At 34.0% G+C, this 15,143-nt stretch overlaps 1 protein-coding gene across 4 annotated transcripts in view; it reads right to left on the bottom strand.

Moving 5' to 3' along the window:
- Positions 1 to 15,143, bottom strand: part of MIS18BP1 (MIS18 binding protein 1) — a 52,927-nt gene that overhangs the window by 21,024 nt on the left and 16,760 nt on the right. For all 4 annotated transcript variants that reach the window (XM_012782803.3, XM_076004054.1, XM_076004052.1 and 1 more), the window contains 6 exons: positions 13,847 to 13,977; positions 11,096 to 11,183; positions 9,942 to 10,099; positions 6,357 to 6,505; positions 5,808 to 5,904; positions 2,640 to 3,477 (listed from right to left, as the gene is read on the bottom strand). In XM_012782803.3, the coding sequence (XP_012638257.2) occupies positions 2,640 to 3,477; positions 5,808 to 5,904; positions 6,357 to 6,505; positions 9,942 to 10,099; positions 11,096 to 11,183; positions 13,847 to 13,977 (1,461 nt within the window). The remainder of the gene's footprint in view (positions 1 to 2,639; positions 3,478 to 5,807; positions 5,905 to 6,356; positions 6,506 to 9,941; positions 10,100 to 11,095; positions 11,184 to 13,846; positions 13,978 to 15,143) is intronic.

Below are 15,143 nucleotides of genomic sequence, written 5' to 3'. Positions count from 1 at the left end.
CATTTTCAGAACATCCTACCCAACGACTACAGAATATATACATTCTTTTCATCAGCACATGGAACATTCTCCAAGACAGACCACATTTTAGGTCACAAAACAAGTCTTAACAAACTTAAAAAAATCAAAATCATATCATGTTATCTTTTCAGATGACAATGGAATAAAACTAGAAATCAATATTAAGAGGAACTTCAGAAACTACAAAAATACATGGAAATAAAGCAACATGCTCCTAAATGATAACTGGATCAATGAAGAAATAAAGATGGAAATTTAAAACATTTTTTAAATGAATGAAAATAAAAACACAACATACCAAAACCAGTGGGCTAAGGAAAAACAGTGCTAAAAAGAAAGTTTATAACATTAAATGCCAACATCAAAAAAGTAGAAAGATCACAAATTAACCTAACATCGCACCTCAAATAATTAGAAAAACAAGAAGAAACCATACTCAGGGTTAGCAGAATAAAAGAATTAACAAGACCAGAGCAGAAATAAATGAAATAGACACCAATAAATAAATAAATAAATACTAAGGATCAACAAAACAGAAAGTTGGTTCTTCGAACAGATAAAAACAATTGACATGCATCTACCAAGACTAACCAAGAAAAGATCCAAAGAAACACAATTAGAAATGCAAAAGGAGACATTACAACTGATACCACAGAAATATAAAAGATTATCAGAGACCTAAACAACTATATAGTCACAAACTAAAAAACCTGGAGGAAATGGATGAATTCCTGAAAACATGTAACCTTCCAAGATAGAACCAGGAAAAATTAGAACTCCTGAATAGATCAATGAGTACTAAGATTGAATCAATAATAAAAAAAATCTCCCCCCTAAAAAAGATCGGGACCAGATGGACTCACAGATAAATTCTACCAGACATACAAAGAACTACTGGTGCTGATCCTACTAAAACTGTTGGAAAAGATCCAGAAGGAGTGAATCCTCCCTAATTCATTATACGAAGCCAGTGTCACTCTAATATCAAAGCCACAAAGGATGCAACAAAAAAGAAAACTATAGACCAATATCTCTGATGAACATATACACAAAAATAATCAACAAAATACTACCAAACCAAATCCAACAGCACATAGAAAAGATAATTCACTGTTCCACTCCTCTCCCTCCTTTAAATACTTTACTCAGAGCTTGAATTATGCCCTTATTCTTTTCACACCATTTCCTCATATGTTTTCATAATTTACATCTATTTTCATGCTTACTAAAGGTATATCATAACCTAGACCTCTCCTGAACTCCAGAGTGTATTTGTACATACTTCTTAACAGACAATCTAAACAGAAAGAAACTCAATTCCCAATCACAACCTATTCCCTGCTCTAATACTGCCCATACCACCACTTACCAAGTTATTTAGTTCAGGTGTCACATAACTTTTGGAATTTGTATTTGATATTGTCCAAATATTGCTAGATTTAATTCAATTTTTTCCATTTTTACAGCTCCCAAATCAATGTAGAACAGAATGCACTACTCCAACAACCTGCAATTAATGCCTTGTCTACTTCCCCAAACAAATCTTCTCAAACTGTATCATGTTATCCTTAAATGTCTTTTTATTACACCTAAAAAACATTGAAAAAAAGGCAAAACACACTGAACTCCTAATCATTCCCTAAAAGGTTGTGTGTGATAATGATCATAGCCTATCCCTCTGCTCTCATCTCAAGCCATTCCCTTACAACTCATTATGCTCTAATATCAGTAATTTTATTTTAGTTCCTCCTATATCAACATTTTTCTAGCCTTAGGAGCTTTGTTTAAGTTGTTTTCTATTCCTGCTGTTTCTCTAGTTCTTTGATACCATCTTATCCTTTGACCTCCATTTAAGTGTCATCACCCAAAAGAGAGTTTTCCTGACCACACTACCTATATAGTTTTCCATATCAGTCTCGTATTTGCTTCTTTCATAGAATTGTTAGCTATTTGTCACAATTTGTTAGCTATTTTTATTTATTGGTTTACTTTTGTATTATCTGTCTTCCCTACTAAATTGCTCCTCTAGGAAAAGGATCTTGTCTGTTTTGTTTATTTCTGTATTTCTAAACATTTCATATTGACTGGCATATAGAAGGCACCTAACAAATAAATGTTGAATGAATGAACAAAAGAGCAGGTTTTTACTGAACTTTACTTCAATTTCTGTACTAACTATGAAACCTTGGACAAATCACCTAATTTGAGCTACATTCTACCCTGTAAATGATGGAGAAAAGATTATATTAAATAATCTACAAGTTTAAGTTCAGTTTAAGGTTTTATAATAATAAATTAAGTTATAAAATATTTCTTACAATGTAAAACTAAGTAAGAGAGCAGCATTTGGCTATCTTGAAATATTAAATGAGAATGAAAAGGTCACTTTTACTTTCCTCAAACGTGGGCTTTGGACATAGTCACAAAGTGCCACTATTAGTTATTCATATTTCCCCTCCATTCCCTGTACAAATTGTAATTTCTCCTCATTTTTTTAAATGACATCTTCTACATTAATTGTGAGAAGTCACTAAATCAGCCCCTTATTGGTGTTTTTATGTCTTCAACTATTTTGTGGATACTCTGTAGATATTTCAAAGTCAAATCTAACTACTTACCAATGAAGTTTCTGTAATTCCTTTTCATTCCATTCCTCATCCTGAATTAAACCAGGTAAACATTCTGAGGGATGCCTATTAGTCTTATCAGATCCCATCGCCTCAATAATTGGAAATTCGTTCCTAACACCAGATTTCTGAACAGTTTCTTTAGCAGAACATCTAGCTTTCTTTTGTTTGATATAAAATTCATGTTCACTTTCTTCAGTTTCAGATTCTGAAAGCACTGGAATATTCCTTGAGGTGTTTCTTGTGCTTTTTCTAAGGTGAATTCCTGTTTCTTGGGTATTTCTTGCTCTTGTTTTCTTAACAACTGCAGCTTTCCTTCTAATTTCCTTTTCTGTTTCACTCTCTCCACTTGACGAATCTGATGAGGAGTGATGCTTATAAAATGGCATAGCTACTTGGTTTTTTAGTTTCTTCAATTCTGGTGGCAACCTGGTATTTTTCTTAAAGGTGAGCATTTGTTCCTTTTTAGAGCTGGGTATTTTTATTTTCTGGTCTATAGTGAGCAAATCACGTTCAATGTCATCTTCCTTGCTTTTACTTTTATAACCTACACTATACTCAAATGTATTTTCAAAAGTCCCTGAGGACTTAGTAATGGGGTTTTCTTTTCGATGCTTTGGCAATACAAAATCTGTTACTGCTTTAATTGAGTGAGCAGACAGATTATACTTCATGCATCTTTCCTCTATCACTTTTCTAGATTTAAGTGGGGTCATTAAAATATAAGCTTCTTTTGGAGTGACAGCCACGTATTTTCTTTCTTCATCTGTGAAAAATTGTACCCTTGTGGTTAGAATATCAATGGATACATCCAATTCTTCAGTTCTCTCTTTAATTTTGTAAGACAAAACCAAAAATCAAAATCTCAAATTAGCTATAAACAAATTTAAGCATAGGCAAAATATTTTCACAAATATAATACTTTTTTCTTTTTACAAGGTCCACTGTATATCTGTCATATTAATCTTCCTAAAGCACAGGTCTACTTAGATCATTGCCCTTCTGCCTGTAAACATATATTATTGTTTATAAACTTGTCGGTGACTTCTCACAGTCTTCTGGTATACATATAAGCTCTACTGCCTGGCCTTTGATATAGTTCCAATCTCTCGCTGTTCTAAAATCTAATATATTGATGTTTCTCAAATTTTCTTGGTTCCCAACTTACATTAGTGCTGTTCATTCTACTTAGAAAGTTTCCTTCACTCACTGACAAAACAAATCACAACCTGCTTCAATTTTATTCTCTAACTCACCTAATCCACAAACTTTGTACTGATTCCCTCAACTGCATGAAAGCTTGCCTTCTTTAAAGCTTTCAGAATACTTTTAAATAACGCCATGTTTCACAATATGTCCTGCATTATAATTACACACTTACTGTTCAATTAGACTAGAAAAAAGTCATTAATAGTTAAGAACTTTGTCTTTATGGTTTTAATGCTTTTGTTGCAGTTAGTACAGAGTCTTTTGCATATATGAGAGATGATAAATATTTGTTAAATCAACTCTCTGGAGGTAAAATATTTAGGAGACATAATAAAAACAGTAGGGTAGGCCGGGCGCGGTGGCTCACGCCTGTAATCCTAGCTCTCTGGGAGGCTGAGGCGGGCGGATTGCTTGAGGTCAGGAGTTCGAAACCAGCCTGAGCAAGAGCGAGACCCCGTCTCTACTATAAATAGGAAGAAACTAATTGGCCAACTAATATATATAGAAAAAATTAGCCGGGCATGGTGGCACATGCCTGTAGTCCCAGCTACTTGGGAGGCTGAGACAGAAGGATCGCTTGAGCCCAGGAGTTTGAGGTTGCTGTGAGCTAGGCTGACGCCACGGCACTCACTCTAGCCTGGGCAACAAAGCGAGACTCTGTCTCAAAAAAAAAAAAACAAAAAAAAAACAGTAGGGTAATGGGAAAATATGCAAAACAGAACAACTTGAGAATCTTTATCATACCTTGTCACCAGGTAAAGAAAGCACATTAAAATAGGCACAATTTGCTAATTTGAAATGTAAGTAACCAGAAGCCAAACTAACTGAAACTCTAAATTATCCAATTGTAATTTATAAATGCATATAAATTATAAATCAACCCACCAATCATCATAGAGAAATACTGCAACAACCTACACAAACTATGTGCCATTGTTTACAAGATGAACAACAAAAAGAATGATAGATGATACTGAATGCAGAGAAAAGAAGCCTCTAAATTACAATTCATGGAAAAGTGGTACTAATCAAAAGTAACCTAGAAAGTTTCTGTAAGATTTTTTCACTAGCATTATATATCTTTGAATTAGGAAGAAAGTATCTTCTAATTCCTCAAATAAATCCAATTCAAAAGTTCAACTGGAAAAAAAAAAAGAAAAAAAAAAAACAAAAGTTCAACTGGGAATTTTAAAATTGTGAACATTCTAATATTGAACAAAACATTTCTATTTAGAATATTTTTGTCCATTTTATTAAAGAATTTGAATAAAGATTCAGCCTTTCTTAGATTCTTTAACCTAGTTCATGTGAATTTGGTAAGCTAAGCAATATTGCTTTCCTCTCAACTTCCTTGAACACTTACAAATTTTCTTCACTTTCACTTTTCTTTTATAAGAAAAAATAAAATAGCAAAAATGTTATTAAACTGATGGGTCTAACTCAACATGAAATTTTAGTGTTTAGAGAAAAGGCTCATTAAATTTTGGTATGCAAGATTTCTTTCTTTCTTTTTCTTTTACATTCCAGAGAGAGAAGAACGGGTCACTCTCCACACGTGGAGAAAGACTGGTATGCAGAATTTCAATTAAATCTCTCTGAAAATATACACTTATATACAATTAAATTATGATATTAAATTCATAAAAGGATCAAGTTTTTAAATATTCCTACAAGCATATTTCAAATGATATATAATTTTGTGATCTATACAAAATTATTTAGTACTGATATTAAAGGAGGCAAACCTGTAAGTACATATGGTATTTAATGTAATGGATTATTTTATTATGCAAATCACCTCATGTAAAAATAACTAACAAAACATTTAAAACCATTAAAATAGTTTACTGTTTTAGATTAGGAAAATTATAAGATCACTTTTATATAAAAAACATTTAAAATAGTAGCTTTCTAGATTATATGATTATGAAACCATCAAAGATATATTACCTTGCTTCTGACTCTGAATTATCCTTTCATTTGTTCTTTCACAATTTTTTAGTTTCTTTGAAGACATATTTTTAAATTCTTTTTTTCCTATTAATTCCTTCAAATAAAAAAGATAACATGGTTTTATTTTAACAATTACTACCTAAACATGATCTTAAGCACTTCACAATGTATATCAAGCATACAAACTTCTAGGTACTCATAGTTCTACAAATTTAATTAGTGGAGGCTCTGAAACTCATTTGCTAGAACTTGAGCTTTAGAAGTACCACCTGGGTATCATCATCCTACATTTTTTCCTTTATTAATTAAACACTTTATGGATTTTCAAGTGTTTTTCTATATAATTTAACCTTTACTGTAACAGCTAATAAAATTTTTGTTGCCTGCATTTTTTCAATGAGACTTGGAAAATTAATATCAAGACATTTACTTATAGTTCCCAAAGTTAATGGAAAGCTAATACCTAACAAACAGAACTCCTATCTTCTGATATGGTCCCTAACCTTTTCAGTGGTACATCACCCCTCAAAAAATCAAACAGTGTACCTGATTAGATAAGTCATATCCTCCATTTTGAACAGTTTTATATATTTGGTTATCTGGGAGCCTTAATGGTGGTTTATTTTGGCAATTAGTATGGCAACCATTTAATTCAGTAGCTTCTGGCAACCCACTGTGCCTATCATTCCTCTGTTCTGTAAGTACAAAGATGGAGAATTCAATAAATGATTACAAAAAAGATATGCTGCTTTTTCCACGTTAAAGAATTAACTTTGGCCGGGCATGGTGGCTCACGCCTGTAATCCTAGCACTCTGGGAGGCCGAGGCGGGAGGATCACTCAAGGTCAGGAGTTCGAGACCAGCCTGAGCAAGAGCGAGACCCAGTCTCTACTAAAAATAGAAAGAAATTAATTGGCTAACTAAAAATATATATAGAAAATATTAGCTGGGTATGGTGGTGCATGCCTGTAGTCCCAGCTACTCAGGAGGCTGAGGCAGGAGGATCGCTTGAGCCCAGGAGTTTGAGGTTGCTGTGAGCTAAGCTGACTCCACGGCACTCTAGCCCAGGCAACAGAGGTGAGACTCTGTCTCAAAAAAAAAAAGGAATTAACTTTGAAAAGATCTAATGTCACAAATATTTGTTATAATTTGACTATGATGTAAAGCAATTTTATTTGTATAGAATCATTCTGTACAGGGCCATGTTTTGTTTCAATCAATTTGATTTTCTTCAAAGAAAAATAAAGAAAAGTTAGACAGCCGTATTATTCATAACTGTTTTGGATCTCCTGTGTCATATCTAAAGACAAAATAGTAAGGTTAATCCATTTTGTAAATACAAATTCCTGTTCATCCTAACTGCACATCAACTAAACAGAAAGCTAGTAATTGTTTCTCTTATAGTTCTTCATGTATGTAGAATTATGTTTCAATTAGCCTATGTACTCTAATATGTAGTAACTAAATCCATGCTAATGAAAATTTTGAGCAAAACTAAATCATACAGTATATAATTATGCTAAATGTTTATTGCACTGAAATTCTAGAAAAGTTAAAAAAACTCATATAAAGTATAAAAATATTTTTGTTATTCTTCCAGAGCTGTATTTTTTTTGTTTTTGTTTTTTTTTTTTTTTTTTTTTTGAGACAGAGTCTCACTTTGTTGTCCAGGCTAGAGTGAGTGCCGTGGCGTCAGCCTAGCTCACAGCAACCTCAATCTCCTGGGCTCAAGCGATCCTCCTGCCTCAGCCTCCCGAGTAGCTGGGACTACAGGCATGCGCCACCATGCCCGGCTACTTTTATATATATATATATATATATATATATCAGTTGGCCAATTAATTTCTTTCTATTTATAGTAGAGACGGGGTCTTGCTCTTGCTCAGGCTGGTTTTGAACTCCTGACCTTGAGCAATCCGCCCGCCTCAGCCTCCCAAGAGCTAGGATTACAGGCGTGAGCCACAGCGCCCGGCCCAGAGCTGTATTTTAAAGGGTACATGAATGGTAGCTACTCTTGAGAATATTACTATGTAGTGAAGGAGGCTGGAATCGTATAGACCATTTGTAATATACTCTGGTAAGTATAATAATCAGAGACAAAGTACTTTAAGAGCAATATAATGACATACAGGTTATAGAATATAATATGAAAAACTACCTTTCAGGTAAATCATTAAAACACAAAAATAAAATCATATCATCGTAAATTATCATGGGTTGGCCCCTTTACATAACCATAGTTATTTAATGTTAGACATAGTTTTATTTTAGTTGTTTTTTCCACAAAATGTAATGAAAATGAGAATAAAAACAATCACAGTACCAACTACCACTCAAAATAATTTTGTGATATGCAGATAGTGTTTAATGTTTTTCTTTTTTCCTCAAAGACCCTGAGGTGTATCCTTCAGAAGTGTCTAATAATTTAAAACCAAGATCTAATGCATCACACAAGAAAAATACTGTAATATCTGCCCCTATGCTGAGATTCCTGAGGTGGGGGGCATCATGTCTTATTTATCTCTAAGTTCCTAATACTTAACATTGATCAAGGTTTAGAGGAAGTGCTTTAAAAATGTTTGTTGAGTGATTTTCCAATGGATACAGCTGGCATGTAAAATAGTTTACCAAACTTTAGTCTTTTAAATTTGTATTCCACCCCACTTGCCACTTGTTTTTGGAAATACTTTACCAATAATATTGACATTCACCTCAAATTCCTAAAAAGTGATGGCTCTGAGCAAAACGAGGCAAAATGAAGAGATAAGATCTAAGACTAAAGAAGACTAACAAATGTTTTAAAAGTAACATATACTTTCAGGAATTCTTTTTTACTTAGGAGTTAAAAAAAGCAGATAGTGGGTGCTGCAGCACCAGGACTCCAGAAACTAAAGATGGTATAGCAATGACAATAAGCAAAATGCCTTATTTGGGGGAAACAGGATGACTTTTGATCGAATGAGGAAGGGTTGAGAAGGAAGGAACTGGAGCAGTGGTAAGTACAGATGACCGGGCAGTCAGCTATATATTTACTTTATTCCTTTCTCTGTACTAGAAAGGATAAGCAAAATTTCAAGGGTGGAAGCTCAAATCAGGAAAGCAGTGTGGTTAGAGTGGGATACAGGTACTTTTTTTTTAAGAGACAGGGTCTTGCTCTGTTGCCCAGGCTGGAGTGCAGTAGTGAGCTCAGAGATCATAGCTCATCCTAACCTTAAACTTCTGGGCTCAAGGGATCCTCCTGCCTCAGTCTCTAGAGTAGCAGGGACTACAGGTGTGCACCACCACACTCAGCTAAATTTTAAAATTTTTTGTATAGATGAGGCCTTGCTATGTTACTCATGCTGGTTTCAAAACTCCTGGCCTCAAACAATCTTCCTGCCTCAGTCTCCCAAGTGCTGTGATTATATGTATGAGCCACTGCGCCCAGCCCAAGGTACATTTGTATCTGGTATGGTGTCATGTTTTGGCAAAATCAATTCTGAACTTTTTCAAGTTTTGTAAAGGTCTTAGTAAAATCAAGGTAAAATTGGCAGAAATGTATGTAACAGATTTTGGTCACTTTCACTTATCTATATTATTTAGAAAGGGCTGTAAGTTAATGTTTATACATTTTTTTCAGGGACATTCATACATTTTTCATACATGTGAGGCAGATTATAGTGTTGGCAAAAAGCTGACAAAGAACAGTTCTGCCATCTACCTTTATAGCAATGGTTATTCAAGAAAACATGACATTATCTCTATGAAAGAAAACTGGTTTTGTCTATTAGCAGGAATGAAATTTAGTACCAAAATACATGAGTCTTTACTACAGGTTTGGGATAGGCTGGTAGACTAAATACTTTGGGTCTTGGAAAATGAAAGAACGATCATTGATCATCTTCATCGATCATTCATCATCTTTATCAGTGTTCTTTGGTATTCTGATTAATTAAAAGGTGATATTTAATGAAGTAAGATGAATGTTGACCATGAGCAGCCTGCTAGTGCTTACTTCCCATTTAATAGTGAAAAAGTTTGAATTTTAGGGTAGTATAAGAACATAATACTATGTATAATATAAACAATAAATGATATAGAACTCATGTAAGAATTTACCACTGTATCAATAGAAGTGAAGATCAAACATACCGCAGCTATCATAATCGAGGTCATAAGTGGTGATGGCCCTTTGGAGGACATCTATTTGGTTTTTTCCTGCTTCATTTTTCTTTGATTTTTGTATGTTAGGGACAAATCTTCCAGTTTTCTGTTTTGGTTTGGCCTTTTCTCTGTTCTTTTCATCAGCTCTAAAAACAATAAAAACCCTCTAATATTGGTTCTCCAAAAAAAAAAAAAAGGTCCCACCAATAAACAAATAAAAGCTCCTCAAGTAAAGTTCTTTCTGCCTCAGCAAAGAGTACTACCTTTAATCTTACATTTTTAATCCTTCATTTTTTCCACTGCCTCCCCCACATAGAACTTAAGCATAATGTCTTAAGTTAAAGGACTCAAACATAACCTCCTAACTGCTTCCTATTCTATGCTCTTATAATTCCTACTTAACCTGCTATTGTAAGAAACTAGAGGACCACTGCCAGTTGCCTATTTTTGTAAATGAAGTTTTTTGACATAGCCATATTCATTTACATACTACCTATGGCTGCTTTTCTGCTACAAAAGCAGAGTTGAAGAGTAAAATAGAAGCAACATGCCCACAAGAATACTCACTGCCAGCCTTTTACAGAAAAAAATTGGCAGCTCCTGTTATAACTTATTATTAATACACTGTACTATGATTAACTTTAAACTCTGTATCTCCTATAAGCTTATTAGGGATAAGAATTAATCAAATTTCTCTATGTTTTCCCAGTATTAACCATAGTGTCTATTAAGGAGTTGACACTCAGTAACTAATGAGAGAACAAATGAAAAAGAAAGAAAAAGGACCCAAAACTTCAGACTCATATTTAATAGCTACACAGGCCTTTTGAAGAGTAGGCAACTGAGATGACTCCTTGAAATATGTCAAGTGTTATTTTCCTTTTAGATATACTCAAAGTAACAGAAATTCTAGTAAAGTGTTTTGGCTTCTAAAACTCTTCTAAGACCAAAGAGGGCTTCAAAACTGGCATTCCGAAACAAAACAAACAAAAAACCAAATAAAGAAAAAACCCAAAAAACTAAAACCATGTTACATTGGCTACATGAGTATGTACAATTTAATACCTAAATGGGTACATTTGATTAAATGTAAATTATATCTCAATAAAGTTGACTCTTAAAACTATAAAATAACACTTTACCTTAATTGTTCTAGAAAACTATCAATGTGCTCTTTCCAATTTTCTGGAAATCCAAACATAAATTTTCTTATGAGATAATACGGATATCCTATTTAAGGATAAACAAAAAATTATTTAAAAGCCTAGAATTTTAAAGAGATAATAATTCATTAAGTCATTAAAGAAATATGTACTTATTTTGTTTACTATGTACCAGGCACTGTTACAGACACTCAGGATTCAGCTGTTAACAAAGCAGACAAAAACCCCTGCCCTCATGGAATGTGCCTTCTAATGTGACAGAGAAAGCTAACCAATAACTAAAATGTCTTGTTTGCTACGCAGTTATGCAGGGAAAATGGATAGGAATACCAGTATGTTCATGGGGGAGTAGAGGGATGAAGAGCAATTTAAAAAGGGCAGCCAGGGAAGTTCTCACTGAAATAGCGACATTTGAGCAAAGTCCTAAAGGACATGAGGGAGTGAGCCAAGTAGCAATATGGGGTTAGAATATCAGAAGCAGAGGGACTAAGGTGAAAGGCTACAAAGCAAGAGTATATTTGGTCTGTTTGTGAAACAATAAGGAGACTAGTGCAGTTGAAGTGGGATGAGGAGGAGTTAGTACTAGGAGCCTACTCAGATCAATAACAGAATCAGTGGGGGAGCATGGAAAATTATAATATAAAGCCTTGGGGTCATTTTATGGACCTGGCTATTTACTTTGGGATGGAAAGCAATGGAATGATTTCAAGAAGAGGAGTTATAGATCTGACTTACTTTAATAGGATCATAGAAGCTGTTATTTTGAAAAGAGTTTGTGGAAGAGCAAGAGAAGAAAGAATGAGACCGGTCAGGAGGTCGCTGTAACCATCCAGACAAAAGATGAGGGTAGTCTGGACCACAACGATGCAGGAGAGGTCTAGGTTTTAGATATATTTTGGAAATATGCCAGTGGGATGTACTGACACACTAGATGTGGGTGTGAGAGAAACTGAGGATTTAAGGATGCCTTCCAGAATTTTGGTCAGCCACTGGATGCTTGAAAAGATGGGAAAAACTATAGGCTAAGCAAATTTAAGGGAGAAGATCAGGTTTTAGACATATCAAGTTTGAGATGCCTATACACATACTAGTGGAAACATTATATGGGCACATGGAAAATGAGTTGGGTACTTAAGAAAGAGGTTTTGGTTTGGGATATAAAATTGACATTTGTCATTATATAGATGATATTTAAAGACTAAAAGAAATCAGCACAGCACTGAGTATAGAAAGAGCCCCAAGCTACCCCATTATTTAGAGGCAAAAAAGAGAAATACACAAAGAAACTAAGAAGAAACAGGCTAGGCAGTGAGGCAACATGAAAATTGGAATATGGTATTCAAAAGCCAAATAAACCTAGCTCTCTGGGAGGCCGAGGCGGGCGGATTGCTCGAGGTCAGGAGTTCGAAACCAGCCTGAACAAGAGCGAGACCCCGTCTCTACTATAAAAATAGAAAGAAATTAATTGGCCAACTAATATATATATATAAAAAATTAGCCGGGCATGGTGGCACATGCCTGTAGTCCCAGCTACTCGGGAGGCTGAGGCAGGAGGATCATTTGAGCCCAGGAGTTTGAGGTTGCTGTGAGCGAGGCTGACGCCACGGCACTCACTCTAGCCTGGGCAACAAAGCGAGACTCTGTCTCAAAAAAAAAAAAAAAGCCAAATAAAATATTTCAGGGAGGTAAGTGTGATTAACTCTGTTAAGTGTATACTAGATTTAGCAATATGGAGGCCATTGGTGGCTTTAATATGGGTTGTTTTGGTTAAGAATTGTGGGTTAAGGCATGCTTAAAGAGAGTTCAAGAAAAATTGGCAAATAATTTAAGAGAAACTAGATATGCAATAGTATTAAGAAGTATAGACAAATCACCTGAGTTGTTTTGTTGTAAATGAGAGCAATAGTGGCTGAAAGAAGAAGTATGGTTAAAAGAGGGGTTTCTTCTAAAACAGGAGAAAGGAGAATTACTGGAACGATGTCCTTGAGTAAAAGAAGGAAATGGGAGCTAGTGTATAAATGGAGAGGCTGACATAGACAGGAACATGAATAGTTCATCCATAATAATAGCAGGCACATATGTAAGTAGGTAAGTAGATGTGGTAGAGAAACTCTTCTGATTGTTCCTATTGCTCAGATGCATCCCTCTTTCCCCTGCTCTCCCATTTTGGAGGGTAAAGGAAGAGGTATTAGACATTTCCAAATATATGAAATGGTCATCAGGGAGGATAAGAAAATGAATGATTAAGGGAATAAGGTAGGATGCCAAGCAGCACCAAGGGACCACTAAGGGACTATAATTTATTGCTAGTAATCATAAAATTTAAAGTAGATTACTTGGGTGTGTTTTTCTCCAGCTACATTCAGCTGTGTGCAAGGCATAGGTAGAAAATTAGATTATACCAGGACTGAGATTATGCCAAATTCAACAAAGAGAGGAATCAGGGGATTAAATTATATTCTTATAAAGCATTCCTTATAAAGAGTATTTAACTTGAATTTTTTTAAATCACTGAACTTATTTAAATTGTCAATAAGTGATTAAATCAGAAAAAAGAGCAATTCTATACAAGTTTTATATAATGTGATCAATTCTGTTTTAATTTTAGGGTTGATTTATTCCTAATTCTAAAATACCTAATTAAAAAGTATAAAACATATATCACTATTAGAAACATGATTAATTGCTTTGCTTATAAAAATAATTTATCAATTAATGACAGTCATTTACCTTCTTCTTTCATGGAAATCTGGTCTATCATTCCTTTTAGTATATAAATGTTGCCTGTTATAGTCCTAACTTTGTTGTGCTCAATCCGTTCTATGATTACATTACTATGCCAATATATGTTAGTGATGTCTCTAGGCAAAAACAAAAACAAAACAAAACCAAAAAAACTTCATTAAGGCTGAAATATTCACATTTTACCAGTAGTCACAATGTACATGTATATACAAAGTTATAACAGAAAGTAATAATTTTGCACTCCAGCTACAGCAACACTAACAATATTGTTAATCTAATTACAAAACATCTGGGGACCAAACAATGCAGCAGAACTCAAGTGCTTGGCTAATGTGATTCTCCTATGTGCTAAGAAACTGTACTGTGGCCAAACCATGTCCCTACCATAAAATATATTATTAGCAAGGAAGAAGAGGCCTTCTCTAAATATCTGGTGCTGGCAATACTTGCAACTTCAGCTTACTTGATGCTAAGCTTCCAAAGAATGATTTCTCTGTCCCTCTCCCTCAGGATCTGTACTATATATATTAGCCTCTGTGCAGAAATGTAGATTGGAACCATTTAATCTTGTGTTTTTTTACCCTCACTACACAGACAAATGTGTTTACTTTTCATTTTGGAAAGTACCAAAAAGAGGTACCAGTTGGGAAAAAACAAACTATAGTATTCAATCACTGACCCATAAATCTATTCTTCATATTTCTTTAAACAAAGCTAAGAATAAATATAAAATAGAAAGAACAAAATATAAAGATGCATTAAATGTTGAACATTCTCCTATTCATAACTATTAAGAATAAATATAATAATTACAAGTATGATAAATAAGGAAGTTAAGTTCCTTTAATTTGGTCAAATGGGATTAAACTCATACATTATACCTTAACATGGTATCACTTCTCTTCCATTCTTTTTTTGCTTTATTTTAAATGATAAAACATTAAATAATAACAAACATTTAAATAACACTCTAAAAGCACTGTTCTCTAGTTTTACATTTAATCCTCAATTTAACTAACAAGCTATGTAATAAAACTATCCACATTGTACAGATGAAGAAATTGAGACTGAAAGAGGTAGTAAGCAGCAGCAAACAAAGGCAGCAGCAAACAAAAGCAGCATTCCAACAAAGGCAATCAAGGCTGCATCTTACACATTAAGGAAATGGGCTCAAGGCAGACAGATATAGAGGGGATAACATAAATTTTATATACTCAATTTATAAACTTCCATATAAGTACCTCAAATAGTGATATCTTATATTGTTTTGTTATAACCTTTT

The sequence above is a fragment of the Microcebus murinus genome, chromosome 6 (assembly GCF_040939455.1).
Source record: "Microcebus murinus isolate Inina chromosome 6, M.murinus_Inina_mat1.0, whole genome shotgun sequence".
In the NCBI taxonomy this organism is placed as follows: domain Eukaryota; kingdom Metazoa; phylum Chordata; class Mammalia; order Primates; family Cheirogaleidae; genus Microcebus; species Microcebus murinus.
This window is presented reverse-complemented; position numbering and strand designations above follow the sequence as displayed.